Raw genomic sequence first — 25,641 nt, forward strand, 5'->3', positions numbered from 1 at the left:
AACGAGAAGAGGAAATAACTCTAATGCTTTCTCGGCTATCGAGAAGAGCGGGCGGCACACACCCACCCACCAAACCCACCCAGCACCCAGTGGAAGAAGAAACCCAGCAAAAGTCCAGGGTGGTATACATATATACGTATATATGCTGGCAGCCAACCGTCAGAGAGAGAGAGAGGGAAATCACCCCTAATCTAAATAGAGATATCAAGTCAGGCGGCTCAAAGCTGGCTGTGCTGAGCCTTCCGTCTCGTCATCCTCTATATAGTCTCCCGTTATATCATATTATATTCCCGTCCGTGAAATGAATCAAACTCTCTCGTGCACTTCAAGCTCCCTGCCGGCCTATCTTCTGCTGCTGCTTCGTACCGTTCACTATTTATGTAATATCGACAAGACGCTTATTCCGCATCCCCCCCTTTGCCTACATTGTCCTCTCTATATTATCCCAGACGGTCTGATCCTCTTCAATTAAAACTATCGATTGCTTTTGGATGTGCAGTAGCAGCAGCAGCAGCTCAGCCGGAGTAGAGCTAGGCTCTCCGAGAAATGGTATGGGTTTGTACACACATTTTGGCCGTCGACCAGCAGACGGGCAAAACGGAAAAGCGACTCGGCTCGTCCGTCCAACAGAGATGGATTGATTTCGGAATTCTCCCCAGCTATTCTATCTTTTTGGATTTTCTCTCCGAAATGTCGACGCGCTCGGTCCACTCGAGATAAGATTTCCAGGTCACACTCGAAACATTGGTATACAAATGTATATATGGCCAAGAACTATATGGACTATAACGGGCTGCTCTCTCCTACTACTCTTTTACTGTATAATATACAGCCATGAAAAGCATAAAATTTCGGATTAGAGTATTCTATCCCCCCCTTGTTAGATTGGGCGCTAAGTTGGCAATTAACAAACTTGAGTTGGAAGGCCGTAAAAATATAGACCCCCCCCATAACCCTATATCCCCCCACTAACCCCCTACTGAGTTTTTCATATTATTATCCGGTGCAGCTGAAAACCTATCGAGCCATTTTCTCAATGGCCTTTTTTTTCTTCTTTTTTAAATTTTTATTGAGTATGTGTGTCGACACTTGAAGGGGCTGTGAATGTAGTAGCAATAGAGCTGATGCCAAGAAAAGGGAAAAGGTAAAAAGAAAAATGTGGAAAATAAGCAGATAATAATAGGAAGGCGGATGAGAGGAGACCTTATGTGAGATATGCGACCCAACTCGACCCAAGGTATACATGTACTTGTAGAGAGAGAGCTACCTACCTACTTAGGTACTATACTAAAAGGGAAAAAAAAGGGCGAGTGGGTGGTAGTAGGGAGTACATGGCGAGCTAGAGACTAGAGAGCCTTCAAATCTAGCAGACACCACCACACGCGAGTTCAGTTGGCGCCTGGTCCTCCTAGTCGACGGACGTGCTGTTGCTTGGCTCTTTCTATTTCTCTCTATACTCCCCTCGTCTTTTTGAAATTTGCATTGGCAGAGTTTTTGGATTGTTTTTCTTTCCCAAAACGAGAAGAACACGCTCGTGTGTGTGTGTGTAGAGTGTTGTGCAATTTTGTTGGTCGTCTTAGAGTTACAAGTGTGCTGCCAGCCATTTCTGTAAGACGAGAGTCCGTGTGTGTGTGTGTGTTTTTAGGGAGACTGACTGGCCAGTGCGGTTTCATAATCAAGTTGACGGTGACGGATTTCCTCGCCAGTGTTTTTATTTTTCTTTCTTTTATTCTTCGGAAACCATCAGCAATGCCACTAGACAAAGAGGTAAGAAAATAGACATTTTTTCGCAAACTCCTCGTGTTTCCCAATTGGAAGTAGCCAACGTCGTCTGCTCAACTCGTCCCCGCAATGTTTAGAGAAAACCCACAACTAACCAAAACAAAAACACACAAATTTTTTTTTCTTTTCTTTTTGGAGCTGTGACGTAAGAGTAGTATTAAAAAGAAACATTTTCTGTTTAAAAGAAAAAAGCTGATCCCAAGAGCGAAATGCGATTTCTGTTTAGCTTCAACTAACATACACTACTGACTACACACACACTGTAGACATTTTGGCCAGTTGTACTCTCTAAACTGGGAGACGGACTCGGCACGGCTGAGCTCTCGCCTATCACCCAGTGATGCAAAAAAAACATGTTTTAGTACTTAAAGCCGCGACTCTCCATCGATCAATCCTCTTGTTCGACTCCATTTGCCGATTTTTGATACTCACCGATTATCTCGTGTACACACAAGTCCCGACTCCCTGCCTCTAGTAGTAGCGTGTACTCACACCCAAACTGCCGCTCACGATCGTTTCAGTGCTGGGGAGGGTTTTTTCGACTCTAGCCGAACTCACTTTGGAAGCTATCCAGTTTCCCGAAACGAATAATGCACACAGCATCTCTTCGTCTATTATTCCGTCGACGCTAGAGTAGCCGGGGCAGTGTCTCGATGGGGGCCAAGGGCCTTTCGGGTTATTCGGCGAAAGCAAACGAATATCAAAAAAGATCGTCTACTCCTCCTTCTTCTTCTTCTTCTTCTTTAGATTCTTTTTGGCCAGCTAGAAAGAGATGGGAGGGAAAAAGCCTTTCACTTTCTTTTGTCGAGTGACTCCTTCTATCTGTTTGCTCTCGCAGCTGACAGACTTGATGGCCGACGACACAGAGCCGCTCTCTGTTTGATCAACGTGTTTGCTCTCCGCAAACAGAATTTGATTGGCCGCGTGTGTGCGCTTCCCGTGCGCACACAACAAACAGACGGGCGGCAGCGGCGGCCAGCCCAGCCCGTAGTAGAAGCTTTTATTTTCTCTGACATCGTCAACCTCCTCTTTTCGATCCATCCATCTTCTCATCCCTGGAAAGAAGCGAAGAAAAAGAACCCTCCCGCCCGTATTGCATTAAACGAGTCATTATGATTGAAACGTTAGATCCTCTCTCTCGTGTGTGGGTTTTTCAAATATTTGTTTTTTTCCCTCCCAAAGAAATTGGGCAAACTGTGTCAATGTTTTTCCAAACGCCCTTTCTCTCTTTCTCTATAATTTCGACGTGAATTATTTCCACAGATTAACATAAGCTCCACTGTAAAATGTAGTCTGGAAATATATAAGAGAATAAGGGGGGGATTATGTTAATTTGAATTGGTCTCTCCTCTCCCAACTGCTGGCCCGGGTTCGTCGGTTATTTTCCACCGAGTGAAACAACTTTTTTTTTCCCCAGTGAACTATTGGAGGGGGGAGTTGGAGTGGCTCATTTGCAAATCAGCCCCCGATATTATTTATTCCGTCGGTTGTTGTTGTTGTTGTTGTGTGTGTTCTCCTCCTTGTTACATATGAATTAGTCAGGCGATATGGAATGACCATATTAGGCTCGGCCGGCAACCGTACAGCCCCGTATACATTACCGATATGCGCTCACGCTCGCCCAGTGTCTAGAAAGAAAAGGGATGAATAACTACACAACAACAACAACAACAAGAGAGAGACAAAAGGAATAAAGAAACAAGCACTTGTTCTATTCCCTTTTCCCCACACAAGAAGAAGAAACGTTGCGGACAAACAAACTGCGTTCGCGTGACGGAGAGAGAGAAAAATATTCATCTTTTAGTTGTACAACAAGAAAAAGAAAAAAACCAACTCGGACGTACATATATATATATCCCAGTCATTTTCTTATCTTGCCTCCTATTGTGAACCTATTTATTTATTCATATTTGCATCTAAATAAGCTTCTTGTGTATGTCTATGTCGGAATGGGGGGAGGGCTATAGAGAGACTGTCGAGCTTGCTCTTACGGCATACACACTGAGAAATCGTATACAAGAATGACACGCTCTCCGTGATTATTATTATGGTCAGAGAGTAAAAAAGAAGAAGAGTGGGGGGAAATGTCAGAGGCACTAAAAATGAAAAGAAAGAAAAGGAATTCCACTGGATTAACAAATCAATTACATGGAAAACCATCGAGTCTGAACGACGGGGGGAGAGAAGAGAGATATGGGAATAGCCCAGCCAAGAGAGAGAGAGAGACTATATAGACGGCCTTTTGGGTTTGGCACACGCTCTCGCTCTGCTTCGAAATGGGATGGTTCATCTGCTCCCGAGCTATTTGCTTGTTAATGAGAGAGCGCTATTTAAGACAACAACAAAAAAAAGGGGGAAAAGAAGAAGAAGAAGAACCGAGTGTGATAACTCACGCCGCTCCTATAGTGTGCGACCATAAAGATTCAAACGTCTTTGAATGAGGCTCTTATTCTTTCGACGACAGCGTCAAAGGCTGAACGAACTGACACACACACAGAGAAAACCTATTGAATCGATGAACGCTCCGGTGTGCTGCTGCTGCTGCTGCCACCCCTTCACACGAAAAGAAAAAGAAAAATAAGAAAAAAAGCACCGCTACAGAAATAGATACGAATCTGAAACATTTTTCCACGTTCAGGTCGACTAGCTAGAGAACCGTGAGGGTTTTTTTTCTTCTTGAGAGTGTTGGATTTTTCCTCGGTGGAGTAAAATAAATAAATAAATAGTGGAAAAAGTTGCATTCCATCATCTTTTTTTCTTTTCTAGATTTTTATATTTCTTTTCTTCCATATTTTCTGTTTAAACTTGCCAGCGATGATTTGGACACGTTCGGGAGTTGGCGTGCAATAATCGCATTCTCCCCTCTTGCTACTACTACACCGTGAAAGCTCAGAGTTGGATAGTCTAATAACAATAATCCTGTCGGATCCGCACCCTTACAATTGTATGCCCAGGATGGAAAAAAAGCTCTTCCGAAAAAAGAAAAAAAAGCAGAGCGAAAGGGGGGAGCAACGTCGATGATGACTCGTTTGTCTGTGTGTGTGGGATCGATAAAAAGATAATTTATTTCAATCTTTGAATGTAAAGAAACGGGAGTGGGGGAGGCGATAAAGAGGCGGCGCTTGCGATTAGCAATGGAAATGAGACGTTTCGTCGGATGTTGATTTCCATTTTGAGAGGACCATTTTGTCTGGCAGAATTGGAGAGGCGGATGCGCATTACCGATTCACCTTCTCTGCTCTGTGTGTGTGTGTTTGCTTCCCCCTCTCTCTTGGCAACTGCCATGGCGATACAAGTTCCCCGGAGAACTAACTTTTTTTTCCACTTAATATTTTTCGATTCCCTTACCTTGTGGATAACGTCGTCAAGTCTCCGTCATGATCAACTTTTCCACGTCCATTTCCATAAATACATTTATAGACGTGCGCAGTTCCGGCGTTAGCCTATTAGGTACTCCGCCCCACTCGTCGACTTCTCCACGGTGACGTCCTCATTTGGCGACCCGATTAGAAATCAAACATGCAAATGAGAAAATGTTTCCTGTCAGCTAAAAATTACCCTGCCAGCAGCTTCTATTCAAACTAATTTTTACTTTTTAAATTTATTTTTTCCCTTAGTGATCGTCTACAATCGAAATTTCTGTCGGTGCTGGCAACTGGAGAGAGAGAGAAAACCCCCCTAGAGAATGTTTAGCCGAACTGTGGACCACCTCCTGCTGTTGCTGACCCTCCACGTGGCCGGGACCCTCTCCGATTCCGGTCTAAAAGGTAATATTTCAAACCAACACTATATACTCCCGACTCTCTCTCTTATGTACATATATTCCACTGTGTATTCTATGCCAGAGAAACCGTAACATTTACAAGCCAAACAGACAGAGGCAGTCACTAAAGACAAATGGATTGAATAGTCGACTCTCGATTGGTTTTCTTGTCGGTTAATTAAGAAAAGCCCAGCCCCACTCCATATAGAATGGGACTGGTGTAAACCCCCGTGTGTAGGAACCGTCTATCTTGTAGATGAATGCGATTCGGCAATAGGAGGAGACACACGGCGAGTGATGGGTGAGAGAGCCCCCTCGGTGGTGTGTGGCTGTTTGAGATATTTCCGATTGGGACTCGTTTTTCTTTTTCACCTATTTTTTCTTCTTCTTCTTTTCTCCTATGGTGACTAAATTTAGAAATAAACGCCACCGGTGGTGGTACTATTTTCTGTTTGTGATGGCGCCCAGCTTTTTTTCTTTTTCACGCCTATATAGCCATCACCCAGCAGCAGACAGTAGAGGACCCAGGGGGATGTTATTGCTAGCAGCAGCCTATATACTTCCTTCTTTTCTCTCTCTCACTTTTACCCCGAATGTTTGTGTAGATTTTTTGATTTTTGGGTTCCGCGTTCACTTTTCCTTAGCTTTCCCTTCCATCTTGGTTAGGTCTAAACAACTTCACCACGATATTTCTGTGTATATAACCAAGTGGCTAACTCCCTCCAAAAGAGAATATCAAACATTCAATAGATAAATAAATATAAGAAGTTTATAAGAACAAACCTCTCAAGTAGAAGACCCATTTACCTCCCCTCCTCCGAATACAAACTCACAGAAAGTTAGACTCTCTTCTCTTCTCCGGCTGGCCGGATTTTTTCTTATTTTCTTTCTTTCTCCAGTAAACACATCATTATTTATTGATGCAGAGTTGCTTTCCATCACAACACATTTTGTGGTAAACATGTTCAAACCCCAAAAAGAGAAGAAGAGAGCTCGGGATGTGTGTGTGTTCTTCTTCTTCTTCTTCAGTCCACTCCACCGAGAGAGAGAGAGAGAGATTGTTGGGAGAGAGTCTTGTAGTCGTATCTGCGGTGGTGTTTTCCTCCCAAGACACGTCCGATTGCCTTGACTGATGTGTTTGCCAGATCCGCCTCCGCATTGCGCCCTCCCTTCCATTACGCAACAACATTTTGAGTTTCGCCAAATGGGCAAGGGAAAAAACCAGCAATAATATCAAACTCTTAGTTCATTTTAAAAGGGAAATAATGGATTGCCCATGTTGATTCAAGTTAACACTTGAAAGACGATTCGAACGTCATGAAAATAGGCAACGGTTTCAAGTTGAAACTTGCTGGGTGGTGGCCGCTTTGAGCGTTTTCTCTCCAGAAAAACAAAAAATGTTTCCCCATCTTCTTGTTATTCTTCCAGCGGCGCGGGGTTTTTTGAAGTTGATGGATAGTTTTTTTTTGTTTTTTGGAGTGGATGATCTAATCGAATCAAATCGGGCGTGTAGCGTTTTCTCTCTCGACACGAAAGAATCAAAAAATTTTCCATCCAGACGGGCCATGAAAGAGAGAAGAAAGAAAAGTAAAATTAAAAAAACGAGTGTCAAGAGTAGGAGGAGTGTGTATCTCATGTTAAATGAGACTGTTGCGAGTGTCGTTAAGAGGTACGAACGCCTTCTACTCCGCCTTGTGTGCATCCGCCGCCTTGTGTGTGCTGGACTGAATTAACGATTCGGCCGAGAAAGGACTAATTAACGTGTTGGACGCTCTTGTTTCACGTTAGCCCAGCAATCTCGGACCCAAACTCCCACCTCTGCAAAGTTGTTGTTTTGTTTTGTTTTGTTTTTCTGGAGCGACCGAGCGAAACGCGAGACGACGCCCGCCGTTTCAAATTGATTAGACGCAAGTCCAGCTCAAATAATTGGTTTAAAAAACAAAACGAGTATCAAAAACCAAAAAGAAGGGGATAGAAAATGATATGTATTAGTTATAATATAAGATCCGCTGGACCTCCCACAGTTGGGAGATTTTTGTTTTTGAAAAGAAGGAGGCGGGTAGCAATTACCAGGGCGCGAGTTTTGAATCATTCAAAATAACCTGAACGGTTTTTTTCTTTTCTTTAAAAAAGAAAACAAATTACACAATGAGGGAAGGATCGAAACCAGAAACTTTTATTTTTTATTTTTCTGGTGTGGTGAAACTGGCCGCTGGTTGGACTCAAGATGATGATGACGTCGACGCTTGGGTCAACATTGAACGCCCAGGGCGCAGCAGCAGCCGCAGCTAGCAGCTAGCAGATGACTGTGTCAATATGGAAAGCACTTCACCAGAGTGCCGAGTGTGTTGCATCAGCACTTGACATGCAACTTTTTTTCTTCTTCTTCTTCTTCCTACTTCTCTCCACTGGCCGTTTTTCTGTGAACGATGCCGACTTCACCATCTTCGTTCCCCCTCACTTTTCGTGATCAATGCCATGCCATCAAGAGGCCACGGTCCTCCTACGGTCCCACTTTCAGCAGTCAAAAGAAGAACGGCCCCATACTGGGCATTGTCATCATTCCCCAATTGGAATTGCTTTTCTTGTTTGTCTTTTTTCTCTTAATCTCAACTGATATATAATACATTATTTTTTCTTCTTTTTTACGTGTGTCAAATTCAGGTCCGCCTCACATTTCTGGGTCGGTGACGTCGAAGCAAACGTTCCGATTGGGCGAGACTGTCAAATTGGATTGCCCCATCCGGGGGACGCCGACGCCCATCGTCGAGTGGTACAAGGTCAATATTTGCTTTGCACTACAATTTTCATTTTGTGTGTGGGGGGGTTAGTCGTCGTCACGCTCCTCCTCGGCTTGACGATGGCAATAACCCAAAAAGCCTCTCCCTCCCTCCTTCCACCCTCCCTCTGGGTTTTTGTAACTTCGATCTTGTTTGATCCTCAAGACCCCGCCGCGACTCTTCATATTCTCTCGGGACCCAAAAAACACAAATTGAACCTCATTAACATAATGTTTTTTGGGTGGTTTTTATTTGATTCCATACTAAATATGTATATATGTACATTTTTTTCACGATTCTGTTTGTACTGGGCACGCAGGATGGCGACAGCGTGACGGCCGGCTGGGAGCGCTTTAAATCGACCAGCCACGGCCTGCGGATCAAAGAAGTCATCCTGGACGATTCGGGAGAATACACCTGTAAAGGTAATGTACTACCATCATCATCATTTTTATTTTTTTAAACCACACCGCCACTTTTTAAAATGATGATACTCAAACCCCGGGCGGGTTAAATACTATATATCCATAATCTAACAAATTCCTTTCTTCTTCTTTTGTTGTTTGTTGTTTGCAGGTGTCAACGGTTTCGGCTCGGAGCAGGTCACCTTTGAAATCGTCATTGTCGGTAGGTCAAAATCCTTTCGGTTATTGGTCGTGAGCGTGTACTTATGCCTAGTAAAAAAACCTACAAGGGCGGATGGCGTTCATTCTCTTTTGTCCTTTTTTTTTGAAAAAAAGTAGAAAAATAACAACATAAGAATACCGGGCGTGATTGTTCCCTTTGGCTCGGGGGGTCCTGGCGATGATCCTCCTCCTCCCCCCCGTCTTTTCTTTCTCCTATATAGTCGCAATGACTTTTTAATGAGTTTTTCTCACTTCCGGTATTCGTTGCTGACACATGGTGAAACAATTAACCGCCGAGAGTTCCTCTCTCTCTCTCTCTCTCTCTCTTTCTACACACTGCAAAGCCATGCCCTTTGCCAAAAGTATTTATTTTCAGCAGTAGTATACTAGCTGCTTAGCAATTTATAGTGCGACTCCTAGTATATATAGAGCGTCAATGGCGCTTTTCTTGACTCAGCCGCCAAAGTCATGCCCTGGCTATTAAAATTCGAACAAAGGCTTCAAAAGCTTATTGAAAACGCCAGCTCATGTGTATATACGTACGTACACACACTCTGTGTGTCTATGTCGCCGTACAGGAGCTGCAGTTACAAATGTGTACAAGAGGAGGATTCCTTTTCCTCAATAAATAAAACCGTTTCAGAGTCAAAATGGCTAGAAAAAGCGGCAGGGTATATTTTCAAGAACTCGCGACCATGTGTTAATTGTCAACCATTTTCTCTCTCTAGCTCTTTTTATGTCCGGAGGGGGGCGAAAAACTATTTGATACACATTGTACAGAGTATTTCTATTTTCATTTCAAATAAGAAGAAGAGGGGGTGTGTTAGAGTAGAGAGAGGTTCTACAATATCTTATATAATATATATTGGTGGGGCGATTCGATTCTTGCCATCAGCCAACCGGAACAATTGGATTTGCAGCCAGTTGCCTGGCAATAAGCTTTTTTTTTCTGGAACATTGATTTCACTTGTGCGCCCGTGGGTGTGTAAAGCGGAGAGAGAGAGAGGGAGAGAGTGGTGTGTCATGTGTGCGCTGCTCACTCCCCCCTCTCCACTATAGATGTATTATAGCGTTTCGAATCTATCTATTACGCTTCCGCAATTCTTCGTTTCATCTGGTTCATCGGGGAATATTAAAAGACTGGGAGAGACACGGAGAAAAGGGGAGGATCCCTCCCCCCTCCACCAGAAACATGCACTTTTCACTCGAATGATTACACGACTGGTAGGACTCTCATAATGCTCCGCCGCTATTACCGAGTCTATATATCCATGCCTAGGGCCGCCAACAACGCCGAAAAGAAAAAAAAAAGAAATATAAAAGTTATTTATTGGAAACGACAGAGACAGGCGGAGCAAGTCTACTGTCTACTGTGTGCGGTACTCCCATTGTCTTTTGGCTATTTTTATATCCACACACGGCCGCTGTCATTGTCACCTGCTCAGTTTCCCACACACGCCGAATTGCCTCTTTTTTTTTTCTTTTGGGTAATTTTTTTAAAGACAAGAGAAATGAGAAAGAAAAAGGGAGGGAAGACCTAGACTATTCAAAGCGTGGGTTGGGCCAGCTTTTTCCAACCTAAAAGTGTCTGTCTACTATAGACGGCCAGCTAGTCGCCCATTTTCTTTTGTCCCTTCTTCTACTATAGGCTTTCTTTTGATGGTTTTTCACTCGGCTCGTCTCTCTCGCTCTCTTCCATCCTATTACGAAATGGGGCTCGGTGAGCCGGTGATCCATTTAACTATCCCCCCCCCCCCCCGCCATATTCGTCTCTCCCCCCTCCACTCACGGACGAAAGGCGCTGATCCGTCCGTCCGCGCGCTCATTTTCAACGAGTTTTGTCGTGTACATTTAAGCGAGTGATGGGGGTAAAAGCGAGTTAGGACGGCGAGTCTAACGTCGTCATTCGATCCCGAGATCTAAAGAGACCAGACACTATGACACACACACACACACACACTAAACAAGGCCGTTGTGTTTTGAATCGATTTTGGTCGTCTTATCGCGAAGAGCGAAAGGAGTGCTGTCGGTTCGTGCGTGAGTCCCGAACCGATCGGACTGTCAGAGTAAACAAGGCGCTAAATGGCCCGGAACTTGCACGACCAACGAGACTACTGTACAGACAACATAAATACCAACCAGAAATAAAATAAAAATAAGATCCCGTATTTTTTGGAGAGAGTTTAGTGGCTGTTTTTGTTCTTGTTCTTTTGTTTTTCTCTTGCGCAATTCTTGGGTATTTTTTTTTTCTATTTTTCTAAATTTCCCTCCCAGCTGTTTGATTTACAATTATTAATCAATAAATTAGCCACAGAAGCATTGCGTGTGTCGCAGAGTTGGATATTGTTTTTTTTTAACATTTCGACGGGGACTAGTGTAACTCGTTTGATTCGTGTTCAACCTAAATTAGGTCGCCCATTCTCATCCGACTGCAATTACCAGTGCTCGAATGCAGCAGCAGCAGCGGGCCTAAACCCAAGCTGTGTATATAAATCGAGTAGTTGTAGTAGGTAGGACTCTCTCTACTCTCTAAGGCTGGCCAAGGCTTGCGGCTGTGCTGGTCTCGCTCAGACGAATTTACCCCCCGAAAAAATAAAATATTACGTACAAGAAAGAAAAAGGACAGAATAAATTGACTCTGGGAAAAGTCACGCTATCGCCACTTGCCGGCCACGGAAAGAAAAAGAAACGAAAGAAGAAAAATGCAGTAACACGCGCGTTTATATATTATATGATTACAACAAGTTGGAAGAGAGAGAAAAAATAAAGACAGTGCTGATAGTAATCCTCCTCCTCCCGTTGGTGTGCTGGTCTCTCGCTGCCCAGCTGCGGTTTTTCGTTGACGTGAGAAAATCAGCTCCTAGAGGTGAGCCGCTATATAAGAAACGTGTACACAGGCCGACGCAGTCGTACATATTTCACAAAATTCTTTTGTGTGTCTTGTGTCGTACTGCCCATTTTGGTTTTTATTGTTGATTATTCTAGATGATGGGTTGGAATCTCGTTAATCACACAAACAAAAGGAAAATAAAAAGACTGTCGTCCATGTCTGTCGTTTGTATTTGACCAGCCGGTCGAGTGGTTTTCTGTCCTGCACTAGTTTGGACCGTTTCTGCGTCGTAACCAGGTCATGAGATGATCAAGTCAAATGCCTGACCCGCCATATATCAAAAGCCAAACTCTCCTTTGATCATTGACGATTGTGTGTGCATCCATTGGCTATGGCTTTGATCCTTCTGCTGCGATGTTTGTCCTTCAAAATAAAAAGAACCATCCACTAAACAATCCGTCTGTGCTTCTTTTTTGTGCCCAACTACAACAGATCCAAACGCCAAAGTGACTGATCCTCCGCCATCGGACACCATTTTCGGGCCGGAAGACACCGAGACGGACTTGGTGACGTGGAGGAAAATCGTGCGGCCCGGCTCCGGATTGGCTCCGCTCCTCGTCGAGACCAGTCAAATGCCGGCCGGAAGGATCTGGCAGCTGCCCGTCGATTCAACTCTCCGACTCAAATGTCTCGCTCAAGGAGAGCCCGAACCTCATCTCATTTGGCTCAAGGTACACTCTACACACCTTTTTTTGACATACGTAGCTATATATAAACATATACTGTATAACAAACACATGTGACGAAAGTTGATTGCTTGCGCCACTTTGATTGGCTCCCCGGTTGTTTGACAACCTTGAAGAACGAAGGTGAGGAGAGGGGGACCTGTTTCAACAGCTTATCTTGATTGTATATATCCCATGTCCTCCCTTTTACCAAAGTAATATTCGAGCGAGTTTACACGTTGGGAAAAGAGGCGAAAGTAATTTGTCTCCAAAGTTTACACATTTAACAGTTTGGCAACGTGCAACCGGTCGTCAAAGAGCTCTCTACTTCCCCAACAAGTTTTTGTTTGTGTTCTCGTGTCCTCGGAGAGATGAGCGTATTAAAACATCTCCTATGAGCACCAGCAACCAGGAAAACTTTGGAAAGCCATTAAGGAAATGGTGTTTGAAAGGGGGCTCGGATGAATAGTAGCACACACACACACGCTCTCTAGTTATTGAATGTTGACATTTGCCAAGGCACACACATCAGAGAAGAAAGAAAATATCTAAACGACGCACTTAAATTAATGATGATAATAATGTTTGTTTTTTTCTTGAAAAATAACAAAAATCTTATTTTTATTATTATTATAGGACGGCAAGGAGATTGGAGAGGATCGTCGTGTCGGTCGCTGGGAGTTGCAAGTCTCGCGACTGAATGTCGACGATTCGGGAACCTATTCGTGCCGGGCCGTCAACCCCTACGGATCGATCAACGCTTCTTTCGCCGTTCAAGTTCTCGGTATTATATATAGACGCACACAATCTTTTCCTCGCCGAATGAAAAAACTTTTTTTTCTTCTTCTTTTTCTTGTTTTCTCTCTCGACGACGACGACGACATCTTCCAATTCAATTATAACGCTTCCTTTCCTCTCTCACTCCCTCTCTCTGTAGCCTGGCCTGTATATTCTATATAGATGTGTTAGCTCCCTCTTGACTCTTTCCTTTTGTCGCCCTATAATTCAGTTACCATATAGACATCGTCCTTCCGTTTTTCTCCCATCCAAGGCGAGAGAAAAAGAAAAAAGAAGAAATCCAATTTTTGGGGACTTTGTGTATACACGCCCTTGCAAGTCCTTTCATTTTCTCTCTTGCCCTTTGGCTGCAGAAAGTTGCCATCAAAAAGAAGAAAAAGAAATCGCCTATAAAAAGTACTTGGGGAGTTTTGTCCTTTTTTTTAAGTCTCCCAGACGTGGGGGGATTAAGTTGAAAAGGACCACTGTGGGAATAGTAGTAGTACAGAGAGAAGTCAGTAATGAAGAGCTAATTGTAGAGCAGCAGCAGCAGCAGCGATGTTGTCTGTTGTGGAAAAGCTTTGACTTGATAATCAGGTCGCTGGTGGAAGATGCAGCTCATTAAAAGGACACGCAAACGCCAAAAGGGTGGAGTCATTGCTGCCATGACAACTGCTTTCAAGTTCCCACTGTCAAGTTCATTAGCAACTAATTAAGCTATAGGGAGAATAGTAGTTGGGGGTCCCCACTCTTGCGCTCGTATGTTTCCAGTCATATCGCTGGTTCAAACTCGAATGTCGCACACACACGAAAATGGCTAATGTAATTTTTTCTTCTTCTTGAATGTAGATCGGACTGTGCGGAAGCCGGACTTTGTGGGTCTCTACCCTCAGAACGTGACTATCATGGAGGGTTCAACAGCCCGTCTTCAGTGTCGCGTCATTAGCGACACTCCGCTCTTTCTCCAGTGGCTCAAGAGACTCGATCGTCTTTCCCCCTATGAGGCTCATCGTCAAGCAGTTGCCGGAGTGGACAACGGTCGACCCGACTCGGATGGTGTCCTACAGGTACCAAATTATGACCGTCTCTCTCCATTAACTATGACCAAGTCCATACACTTTTACCATTTTTAAAAAAGCGTATATACATACATCAATGTGGCGTATAAATATATATACATGCGCAGCGTATGACTGTATATGAGTGCACAAGTGGGGTAGCATACTATGGTGTGCCTTGTATATATATATATGACACTCGTGATTTATGGACGTTGTTGAGACCCGAGTGGTGGGAAACCATCAGTCACGTTTCCGGCTCCGTGCCCGTATGGGCATTCTTCGCTTTGACCATAAGGACACACATCGTCTTCTTCTTCTTCTTTTTATTATTATTATTTTTGAGTTTTTTTATTTTTTTATGGTCGGAACGGATTTTCATTCCTCTTCTACAATGTTCGCATCATCAGTCTTAACGGGCAAGGGGGGAAACAGATATAGAGCAACTCTCAATGAGATACAGAATCATTTGGGTCAGTTGAGGCAACGAAACATCCATCAGTGGCGCTTCTTATTTTTACAAGTTCCACACATGTTGGAATGATTTGGAGCGCATTTTGACATGGACAAATCGATTCGAACCCGATGAAATTCAAATTCCCCAATTTTAAAAACCAATTCTATTTCCGTTATATTTGGCTCTACCCTCACACAGTTCGAAGGATGGAGGTACCGGGTGCTGCGATCCGGCCACCCAGCGTTCCAGGCCGACGACGGCTCCTATCTGGACAAATTGGCCCTGGATAACGTCCACGTCGCCCACAGTGGCGTCTACATTTGTATAGCCACCAACGAGGCCGGCTACCAGTACCGAGAAGCCAGCGTCAACGTCATCTCAGGTAAGACGAAATGAACACTCAAAAATTTGTTCTCCCTCAATTTCCCTGTGTCTTTTTTAGGAGTCTACTACTAGTAGACTCTTGCTAATAGTTGTCCGTAATAGCCTACGGTAAATTTGTTGTTTTAACTATTATTCGTTTCTCCTATAACAGAGACAAGAAAGAACGTAGCCGAAAGTCTCATTGAAAACCGTTAGGTTCTCTTTTGTTTAAGGCTGACTGAATTCCAGACGTCAAAACAGTGGTTACGCCATTTTCGCCCATCTTGTTTCTTTTCTTTTCTTTTCCTTTATTTTTTCACGGTGCAGACTAGACTACTATAGTGGCACATAGCTAACAAGATTTTACGAGTTCGTCGCTCGTTTCATTTGGGATGCAAGGATGATTGAATATAAAATGAGAAGAAGAAAAAAAACAAAACGCAGTTTTTTTTTACGGACTTTACCGAGCGAGACGGGGCGAGTATGGAGATTTTTGGTTATTTTTTTTTTTAAGTAGATGCGCGAGGAGAGCTCATCACACCAGCCATTGTGAGTGGCTTGCCGTAAATTTTTCAAACGAATCTCTCGCCTAACTCGCTAACCTCGGCTGATGGTAAAGTTCCTTGTTTTCTTCTTCTTCTTCCCCGATGCATAAACAAACTCAATCAACTTGCTTCTTTTTTCTTTTGATTCTTTTCTTTTTGTTTTTTTAATCAGCTCCTAGCGCCGAGAGGCTACGGGCTGGATCAGGAGATATACCCGCGTGTGTAATATTCGATATTGAAAAATTCACCAACAGGGAAAAACCAAAAGAGCTCATTTTTAATCAACGGTTTCCTTGTTTTGTTTTTATGCTCAAAACAACTTGCAATGTACTAGCCGGGTATTGTGAACGCGGGAATCCCGCATGACATTTAATGGCCATTATTTTCGGCTTTCTCGATATCGCCTTTTTTTCCGTACATACGACGTTGGCAGCAGCAGCTAGGAGCTTATAATGACGCCGCGCTCGGCTCCTCAATCTCTTTTTTTTGTGCGCGCCACGGAGCATCAAACGGGCGGCGGCCTACGGGTCCCTTATATGTTAATGCGCACGACTTTAATGTTGAGAGAGACGGTGGGACTCATCGGTGGTGCAGCTCACCTGTTTTCCGCCTGCGGCCGCAATGATAATTGGAAATCCTTTTTTTTTCTTTCATTTTACCTCGTCGTTCGATTCTTAAAAAAAAATTTACAAATTTTCGTGAAACAACAGACGAACGTGAGTACCTACTACTACCCGGGACTGGTGTAAAGTCGGCCACCCTTGAAACGGCCATTGCTTGAGTCTGTGTGTATAAATAATCGTAATAACAGAGTCGATCTGACGTGGCCCCGCTACATCGTATAGTTTCTGGATATTAAAGAGAAACCGACACAAATTCACACACGATGACGACGATGCCGCCGCCGCCGACGCTTGACGCCGATCCTCCTCCCCATTTCTTTTTCTCTCCGGAAATGACTATTTCATGACACACACACATACACGGACACTCGACGGTTGTCGCAATTATATTCACGGTTAAATGGTCCTGTTTCCATTACAGCCAATTGAATTTTGTTTCTTTCTTTTTTTCAATTGAAAAAAGTTTCTGTAATCGGTTCTCTCTCTCCTTTTTTTTTCTTGTTTTCGGCGGTTTATTTTATTATTTTAAAGTGCCGTCGCCACGATAATGATACGATCCTCTACAGGCGTTATATAAGATGGGAACCGAAATAATAAAAAAAGAAACGGAGAGATGTATAAAACGAACGGAAACTACTATATAGTCTTGGTTCTTTTTTAACCTGAAAGGATTCCGAAGCAATATAGTAGCTAACGCATCTTCAATTCTCATTTGACGCGTGAATGGCGGTAATTCCCACATGGATCGGAAAAGGGGCTCTAGATAGCTCCCCCGTTGTTGTAGTTTCAATGATCTCCGCTATGTTGATCGGATCCTCTTTTGTTACTGTCGTCTTACTTCTTCTTTTTTCTTTTTTCTTTTTCTGTTCGATGGGAAAAAAAAGAAGAAAAGCAATCGAAAGGGCGGGCTTGGAATTGAATCATTCATCCGTCGTATATCCCTTTTTGATTCCATGTTCTCGTCGTGTTCAAGTGTTATGGTGTGGCGCGTCGCGGGAAGGCGTCGTTCTATATCGATCCCTATTCCATCTATATTGCTTTTTTTTTTGGTTGTTGGGTGCCATCCGAACTATGATGTTCAATATATATGCTGCTGTCTCGTTCCATTTGCGCTTTGACTCGATTCCAACCGGCGGAATAAATATCCCAACCGAACAGGCAACCGGGAAATTAGTCATTCAAAGGGCCTGATATTATTTGTAGGAAGCTTCCAAAGATTTATATTTTTCTGATGAGAAAAAGAAACAAATAGAACACGTTGTAGTTATCTACACAGACGAATCCGGATGAAATATCAATGAATAACTGAATTTTTAAAAACTAAAATTTAGTCGTCGAATGACTCGAATCTACGCAGCTGCGGTTGCTGTTTGTTATCGACGAATAATTTTTGGGAGGACGATGATGGAGTTTGACTGATGAATGTTGTTGATTTCCATTTGCATTCTAGGTTCTGGCCGGCCGTTGGGAGACGTGTCATCGTCGCCGGGAATGGGCGTTGGCAGCGGGAGTGATCCGGCCAGCAGCGGTGGGATGCCGACAGTGGTCGTCATCGCCTTGGTGGTGGGCGCCGGAGTCGTCCTGGTGCTGATGTGCGGCATTACTTACTATTTCAAGTCGGAGCGACGGATGCGTGCGAGGAAAGAGGGTGTGATCGGAGGTGTAGCAACCCATCATCAACGCCATCCCCATCACCAGCGCGAGATCAAGGATCTCAGTTTGACTGCCCCCTGTTTGCCCCGTGGCGGAGATCATCCGCCGCCGCCCACGCAGCCGCCCCAGCCGCCGGATTCGGCACCGATGCATCATCGATTCCAGCCGCAGCCGCCCAGCTGCATGCCATATTCAGTAAGTTCTTTCTAGTTATAACGACTTATATATTTATACGCAAAAAATAATAAGAAGAAAAAGAAAAGACGTCAAAATAGTTCAACAGTCGTTTGGGAATTTTTCGTCCATTAAAAATTTGTGTGGGCCGGATACGTGCCAGAGAACGCCATCTATGGCGCTCAGAAATCATCGCTCGCCCTTGCACATTCCTTTTTCAGTCGCAGATGCCAAGTCTTTTGAACTTGCGTGTCAGAATGATATGGTTAGATCGCACACTCTTGTGAAAAACCCGATTTGGTTCGTCCGGCCCTGATTCCACACTCGGTTTACTGCGATCTACACACGCAATAAACATCCATCCATATAAAAAAATAATAAAAACCCAAAGAAAAGAAAGAAATGTATTTTTGTCTTCATGAAAAGAATCATCATCTGTAAACGTTCCAATCTTTTAACGATCTTTTTTGTGTTTTCTTTTTATTTAAATCTGTTTTGGTGGTGCAGACTCCGTTCATGGGAACCATTCAGTTGCAGCAGCAGGAGATGATGCGCCTCCATCACGGGATCAACAACGGTAGCGGCCGCCAATCGGGAATGAGGTCGTGCCATTCGCCTCTGGTCGGCACGGCAACGTCGTCCAGTGGAACCGCCGGAAGCAGCAGCGGTGGACCGCTCTTTTTAGGCGGAGGCGGAGGGGGCAATTGGAGTCACGTTTATCGACCGCCACCCTGTGGCAGGTGAGTTTGGTTGGCGGGATCAATTACACGCACCTGTGGACTCTCTCTTATATTCAACTCGCCATCGATTTTTGTCTTTCGAGCAGATCGGGTGACCACAGCAACAGTTATCCGTACCACCACGAAGCCGCCACTCTGATGATGGGACCACCGCCGCCGCCGTCCGAATCTGAACACGCCTACGCCTCTGTGCACGGCCTCAGTAATTACGAAGATCTTCGCCCGGCTGCCGTTCCCAGCAGCAGTCTCATCCGCCATCCCCACGACCTGCGAAACAACAGATTCCAAAGAATCGAAATGGTTTAACGTGCAGTTGTTACTAAAAAAAAAAAGAAAATTCTTGTCCCATTTGATTCAGAATCCAACACTCAGAAAGAAAAAAATTGATTCAAAACCCTGTAACATGGAAATAGTGTATCTCAATTATCTCTTCTTCTTCGCTCTTTCTCCTTTGTCCGTTCTTCCTAAACTTTCGTTTTAATTTTTTTTTTATTTGTCTAAATCTTTTCAAAAAGATGTTTAACGGTCATTTGTTTGGTCGAGTCAATTTCATGTTTTCTTTTTTTGTTTTTAAATAATTGTAAATTGTTGAAATAAGGAAATGATGTTTCTCCAAACTGTGACGATGATCACGTACTGTGTGTTTTTCGTTTGGAAAACTTATATTATAGATGTCGACGATGTACTACGTACCGCTTATTACGACTTTTATCGGAGTGAATGCCCAGCTTTAAATTGTTGTCGTTTCGAAGAGAGCCAAGACAGTTCTTTAAGGCTGTCATCAAAGCTTTTGCGTTTTTTTTTTTTTTTTTTAAATAATATTTTGTAAATATATAATATACACAGATGATTAATACAATGCCAACAAAGAAAGAATCAACAGAATATTTTTGGTTTTCTATTATTTATACATATATATTATTACGGTAGTTATTATTATTTATTATAACTACCGTACGACGGCGACAGCCTGGCGACGATATTACTCAATGTGAAACGACTAGATGGCGTACGCATGATAGCTGCAAAATGACAGGTTTTTCGACAAACACATGAAGCGCGAGTATTTGGTATCCATTTCAGTACGACTGAAAAATAAATGTTTATAGCTCTGGCGAACGTATACAACAGCACTTGTACTCTAGGCCACTCAGCTTCCGATTGCCATCGATCGATCGACAACGGCGACGAGTTTGATATATAGGCGCAAGTGTGTGTGGATCAACGAGTGGGTGAGTGCTGAATTTCAATCTCAATGCGTCAACGATCCGGATCGATCGTCTCGATCTGGCACTAGACTATTGAATCTCAAAGCTGATCAAAGCTACTCTCGGGAGACGGGTGAGGCAATCGAATGTGATGGGGATGGGCCGACCAATCGGGATAAAACGAGTCGCTGTGGAAGGAAGTGTCAGTCGTCAACGACCTGGCTTCTGGCGGCACTGGTTGGCGGTGATGGTGATGCGATGGATTGATATAGTAATGATGATTATTGGCACTCCGGGGCGATGAGCGATGATGCTGGCGAGATCCGTTTCCGCTCCTTCCGCTGGAACTGTTCAGTTTCGTTCGCTGCTGCTGCTGCTGCTGGATTACTTTCGGCTGCCGTGGGCTGTTGGTGATGGTGTTGGATGACGGCCGTGCTGACAGATAATACACTCGCGGCTGTGAGACTTCCTTATTGGCTTGCGGAGCCAACGCTTGAGGATTCTGAGCTGGATCCGATCGAGAACTATGGGAGGCTGGAGGCGTTGCGCCATTACCGCTGGATAGTCCCTCCCTATTTGAACCGAAAATCCTCATGAAATATTGAAATATATTATACGAAAAAAATTATTCGATAAAATTTACCGGAAGACTGAATAATCCGGAAGTGTTGGAGTGACTGGAGTGGGTTGCTGTATGATAATAGCTTCCGGAACTGAAGGGCAAAATGAGGGAGCCGAAGCGCTAAGACTTTTGTCTTTGAGATGATTTTTGCGCCTCTTCCAGACGAAGCATGACACAACCATTGCGAGCAATCCGCAAACGACCACGACGACAACAACTGCAGTGGTTGTAGCATGATTCTTATCATTCCATCCTTCACTCGGGTTACGCCCTGGATAGTTTTCATCTACGGAAAAGTAAAGAAACGTGATGATACATTTCGCTTGTGTAACGAAATAACTGTCGTTGGTAATAAATACCTGTAGTTGGATGCGGGTAATTATTGGTGACATTGAAGTAAACTTGTCGGTAGTTGAATCCGGCATTATTCAAAGCCAAACAGACGTAGATTCCAGAGTCAACTTCCTGGCTCTTTTTGGACAGTAGTAAAATTGAGGAGTAGTAACCGTCTATCAGTTTAGGTAAAGCCGAAGGTAGAATCTATATTTGCAGACAATTAATTTAATTAATTTCGAATTCTTTTTGATTAATGAAAAAAAATAAATTAAATTGATGGAGGTTATTTATCGTACCAACCTGATATTTGATGTTTCCTATAGTGATTGTTCGGTTGACGATAAACTGGGAATGAATGTTTTCGACTTCCGCTTCATCGGGCGTAGGAGGCTGGATGATTTTCGACGAGCCAGGACTTGGCGTAAGCCGCTTAAGCCAATGGATTTCGGGTGGAAATTCTGATTCGACTCTGCAAGATAAAGAGCCGGCTTGCCCTGCTTCTACCCACGTATGAAACGGCGGGAAATCTGGATGCAATTCTGGACGTCGAGGAACTTGACGTTCTGCAATAAACAAAATAAAATTCAAGAAATCAAGAAAGAAAGTTTTTTTTTTTTTTTAATTTTTCAAAAAAGTTGATCGGCTAAAGGGTGCAACATTTTCTCGTTAGGTGGCTGCCTTGTATTAGCATATAAAATCTATTTTTTTTTTTAATTTCAAATTCTTCACAAGAACTTTTTATGACGGATTTAGCCATAGAAAAAATCCAATGTAGCAAGCCAAGCACATTTTAATTGCGTAATCTTCAAGGATTTTAAATAAAATTCCCGTTTATCTTTTGTTTCATTCAAAATGTCGACAAAGGTTTATCTTTTCGATCGATTAAAAACCCAAATCCCCATTTACGTAAACACAGCCCTTGTTTTTAGCACTATCTCAACTATTATTTCCACGAAAACTAACAAAAGCCTGACAAAAGTATTTACAGAATGTTGAAATTAACAATACAAAGAGGCTTTAGCGACCCTTCGCATTAGTCGTTCTAATAGTAGTAATTAGCCAAAAGTATAAAATAATTTATTACCGACAACTTCCAAGATGTGCGTCAACTCATCCCATCCATGTTCGTTCTCGGCTCGGCACGTGTACTGCAAAAGAGATTTCGTTAATGTGGGAATTTGTCAGCCAGCACTAAGCCGGTCTATTGTTGTTTTCCAAAGTCCAGCATTTGAGAATTATATGTAAGCTTACGTTGGCCGTATCCGATCCCCTGGCATGGCGGATATGCAGCGTGGATCGCATGCCCTCCTTCTCGTTGACTTCAGTTAGATCCTCTTCCGAAAGTACGATGGAGCGCACGGAATATTTAGGCTCCGCGTTTCCCTTCTCGGGAATGATCTCCACTCCGTCCTGTTTCATTCATCAGAGCCATTCACAGACAAATTAGACACTGACGTCGTGCTGGGATTTCAATTGAATATCGTGAAAAGAGGATTATAATAAATTACTTTGAACCAATGGAATTTGGGAATTGGCTCGGCGACGGCGATGCACTTGAGCATGACATCATAACTGGCCGGTTTGAGCATGTGCTTCGACTTTTTGGATTTGTGTAAGATGATGGGTTTGGACGATGAGAATACTTCGTCGCTATTAGATTTACAAGCTTCTTGCATCGAGTCGTCTGTAATGTGAAATTTTTAAAAAATATATATTATTTAGGTTGAATTAGTGCATGTCGGGTTATAGTATCAAATGGAAATACCTAGGAGATCCAATTGAAAGCTTATTTCATGAACGCCAAAACCGTTGACGGCCTTGCAGATGTAAGTTCCTTGATCCTCGCACTCAAGGCGTTGAATATTGAGAGAGTAACCTTTGCTAATAAGCCGATAGCGGTCCCAGTACTCCATGACTCTTTCGCCGTTCTATATAGTTATTTTGTTTCGTGTTACATAATATATCTAATGATGATCATCTTTAAAAAAACGACTTACCCTATACCATTCGAAAATTGGTTCAGGATCACCTCTGATGGGACATATAAAACGGATGACTTCTCCTAATTTACCAGTAAAACGTGGTTGAAGAGAAGTGGTTATCACTGGAGGACCTGCCATATTAAACAAATTCGTCATATTATAGGACATTCGTAAAAAATAAATGAATAAACTAAAAATTAAAATACCCTTGGAAAAAGTTCCAGTGATGTTGCTGGCCAAAAATATGATGACAGCGATGGTGAAGTATGTTTTGGTCATCTTAAGAGCATCAAGTTGATGCAACAGATGGTTGATTAGAGTCGCCAATCGTGCGTAGTCACTGATGCGTTTTGCAGTGACGCAAAATCGATTATACGACTGGTTCAACCCCCGTGTCTTTTTCACACCATCTGTCAAAACACATCATTAATCAGCCATCGCGTGCGTGTTAATACTTTATTCTGTCGTTGACAATTCATCTGCGTCTGGAAGATTTACTATTGCACTTCCAGACAGAACCACGCGTCAACCGAATCTGTTAGGTTATTTAACAAACAGAATGACGACAACTGATACAAAGAAAGTCTTTGTTTCACCAGTAGGTAAAACAGAATCGTTAAATGAAATCGTCAACCTTTAAACGGCGTAAGACAAAACAATCGATCAGGGGAAGTTTAGATTGTTATTGTTCCTAAAATTATATTGATAAACACGGCACTTTTATGTTTTCTTTTAAGTGTATATAAGTATAAAAGTAAAAACCAAGGTAAAAACAAGCATCATTGATGTACAAGCGCGCAGTTTCAACTTTTGTTTTTTTTCCAAAATCGGATTTATTTTTTTTGTGTCTGTTTCGATATTTCTTTTTGTTTCATGATTTTAAATCCATTACTGACACATTACACCCCTGTGCTCCCTTTCAAAGTCAAAGTTATTGTTTGATGAAAAAAGATGTGTTTGATATTTGAAACTCTTCGCGGATGAGTGCTGTTTATCGGATTATATCCAGCAATATTGAGCACTTGAGCCACGCAAGGTATACCTTGAAGCTAGAAAGAAGCCAGAAATGTGTACATTGCTGCGCAATGCACTCAGACATTCTCAATAAACATAATGTCATCATCTCTCCCCCTCTATTTATAAACTTTGGGACCGCGAGAATACCCAGTTCCCTATCCAGCCCGCCATGTTTCACCATGTTCAAACTCACCTCGCCCTCTTTTCCCATGAATGTGATTGGTTAATACTTTAGCCCATTTACGCTCATCGGGTAGTTTCCGTATTCACCCACACGTACATCCATTAAGAATAATCTCTCTCCCCATTCATTTGGACGACGAATAATCAATTAGCATGTTCAAACAATGGACATGTGAACACTATTTGGTTCCAATACAAAACACGTTTCACTATGGATACATAAATAATTCAATTTTTTTTTTTTCAAATAAGTAGACTGTTATGTACACCCGCAACACAGGTTCCCTTAAGGTTCATTTGTTAAAACAATGAGTACGATAAAACTTGGTTGTGTTGACACGGCTCTAATATAGCCAAGTAGAATAGGAAAACTTGACCCGGGTTAGATTTACCTGAACTGATTAGGTGATCCGCTATGGCGCCAAAACCGGATCAGCCTTGTTGGGTAGACTCGCAGTGATAAATTGTCACGTTCCACCGTGTATAATAATAATGATGTAATCACAAGATGAGACAATGTCACGTTCACGCGCACGTCCGATGGTCAACTTTTGGCGTGTTACTCTTTATTTGCTCGAATTAAAATTGAATGTTTTAACGGTGTGGATAGACTGAATGGTGGAAAATTGTGAACTGCGTTGTCCGGTGGTATATCAGCTAGAGTTATCTGTGAGCGTGTAGCAACAGGACTGGGGGGAAAGTCATGTGTTTGGTTTTGGTATATACTTTTCAGATGGGGAGAGATATGCTGGCTGTTGGCGAGGTGTGCAAGCTCGACACCACCGGACGCAAGGAGGAGCCTGTTTGCAACTCCTCCCAGAAAGTTCTCGTTAAACAACTTAAAGAACTCAATGGACTATATTTTATTTTTTTCTAAATTAGCGAAATTTGGCAACACTATTAACACGCAATAAACCATAAATCCGATTGTTATTTGTTTCATACAAGGCGTTGCTTTTCACACATTAATTTCTGAACCATCAATGTGTTTTTGTTACGCTGAAGTCAATGAAGGCTATTTAGTATTAATATATATATAGTAGGGCACCTTGTTTAGGCAATTTATGGTCAGACTGCCCTCCCTTGTTGACGTTTATTATCTCGTCACATTCTCTTTTTGTCTCTCCTACTTCTCACTTTTTATGTTCATATCTCGTGCGCAAACAAAAAGGCAATGAAGAAATATGACAAAGCGCTAAGTAAGCAGCGATTGTCGTGATGTAGTGTGCTGATTTTTTAAATTATTTATTTTAGAACTATTTCTCGCCACGAAATGGTGCGTTCTTTATTTACTAATGGGGTGACGCAGCGCGAATTTATTTGAAATGTCCCAGCAACATTTATTCTCTTTTAACAATTATTTTTCGTGTCTACTCTCAAATCTAGATTAATGATAA

At 42.8% G+C, this 25,641-nt stretch overlaps 2 protein-coding genes across 3 annotated transcripts; one reads left to right on the forward strand and one right to left on the reverse strand.

The window, feature by feature from the left end:
* The first annotated feature begins 1,382 nt into the window (after nt 1-1,382).
* LOC124196570 (fibroblast growth factor receptor-like 1) lies at nt 1,383-19,214 on the forward strand. 2 transcript variants are annotated; one of them, XM_046591698.1, is made up of 12 exons: nt 1,383-1,767; nt 5,400-5,549; nt 8,210-8,325; nt 8,645-8,750; nt 8,902-8,952; nt 12,274-12,512; nt 13,143-13,290; nt 14,133-14,350; nt 14,997-15,180; nt 17,780-18,177; nt 18,655-18,896; nt 18,983-19,214. In XM_046591698.1, exons 2-12 carry the CDS (start codon nt 5,468-5,470, stop codon nt 19,200-19,202), a joined length of 2,004 nt encoding a protein of 667 aa, XP_046447654.1. In that variant the 5' UTR covers nt 1,383-1,767; nt 5,400-5,467; the 3' UTR covers nt 19,203-19,214. The 2 variants fall into 2 exon arrangements, with proteins under 2 accessions (XP_046447654.1, XP_046447655.1); XM_046591699.1 differs by having other exon boundaries at nt 18,664-18,896.
* Nucleotides 19,215-19,394: 180 nt separating this feature from the next.
* On the reverse strand, nt 19,395-24,958 carry LOC124196571 (fibroblast growth factor receptor-like 1). Its single transcript, XM_046591700.1, has 11 exons — nt 24,637-24,958; nt 23,251-23,454; nt 23,060-23,175; nt 22,828-22,990; nt 22,571-22,746; nt 22,314-22,472; nt 22,147-22,210; nt 21,363-21,625; nt 21,086-21,266; nt 20,748-21,012; nt 19,395-20,676 (listed from the first exon to the last, which is right to left on the reverse strand). Exons 2-11 carry the CDS (start codon nt 23,321-23,323, stop codon nt 20,205-20,207), a joined length of 1,932 nt encoding a protein of 643 aa, XP_046447656.1. The 5' UTR covers nt 23,324-23,454; nt 24,637-24,958; the 3' UTR covers nt 19,395-20,204.
* Between the last annotated feature and the right edge of the window lie 683 nt (nt 24,959-25,641).

This window comes from Daphnia pulex, chromosome 7 (assembly GCF_021134715.1).
Source record: "Daphnia pulex isolate KAP4 chromosome 7, ASM2113471v1".
NCBI lineage: Eukaryota > Metazoa > Arthropoda > Branchiopoda > Diplostraca > Daphniidae > Daphnia > Daphnia pulex.

What these genes read in the sequence shown, in the direction of transcription:
- LOC124196570 (XM_046591698.1), top strand. Translation starts at nt 5,468, where the DNA reads ATGTTTAGCCGAACTGTGGACCACCTCCTGCTGTTGCTGACCCTCCAC. An exon ending in CTCCGATTCCGGTCTAAAAG is followed by an intron (nt 5,550 to 8,209) that starts GTAATATTTCAA and finishes TGTCAAATTCAG; the next exon opens with GTCCGCCTCACATTTCTGGG. An exon ending in CTCATCTCATTTGGCTCAAG is followed by an intron (nt 12,513 to 13,142) that starts GTACACTCTACA and finishes TTATTATTATAG; the next exon opens with GACGGCAAGGAGATTGGAGA.
- LOC124196571 (XM_046591700.1), bottom strand. Translation starts at nt 23,323, where the DNA reads ATGACCAAAACATACTTCACCATCGCTGTCATCATATTTTTGGCCAGC. An exon ending in CAATTTTCGAATGGTATAGG is followed by an intron (nt 22,991 to 23,059) that starts GTAAGTCGTTTT and finishes ATAACTATATAG; the next exon opens with AACGGCGAAAGAGTCATGGA. An exon ending in GCACATCTTGGAAGTTGTCG is followed by an intron (nt 21,626 to 22,146) that starts GTAATAAATTAT and finishes TGTTTATTGCAG; the next exon opens with AACGTCAAGTTCCTCGACGT.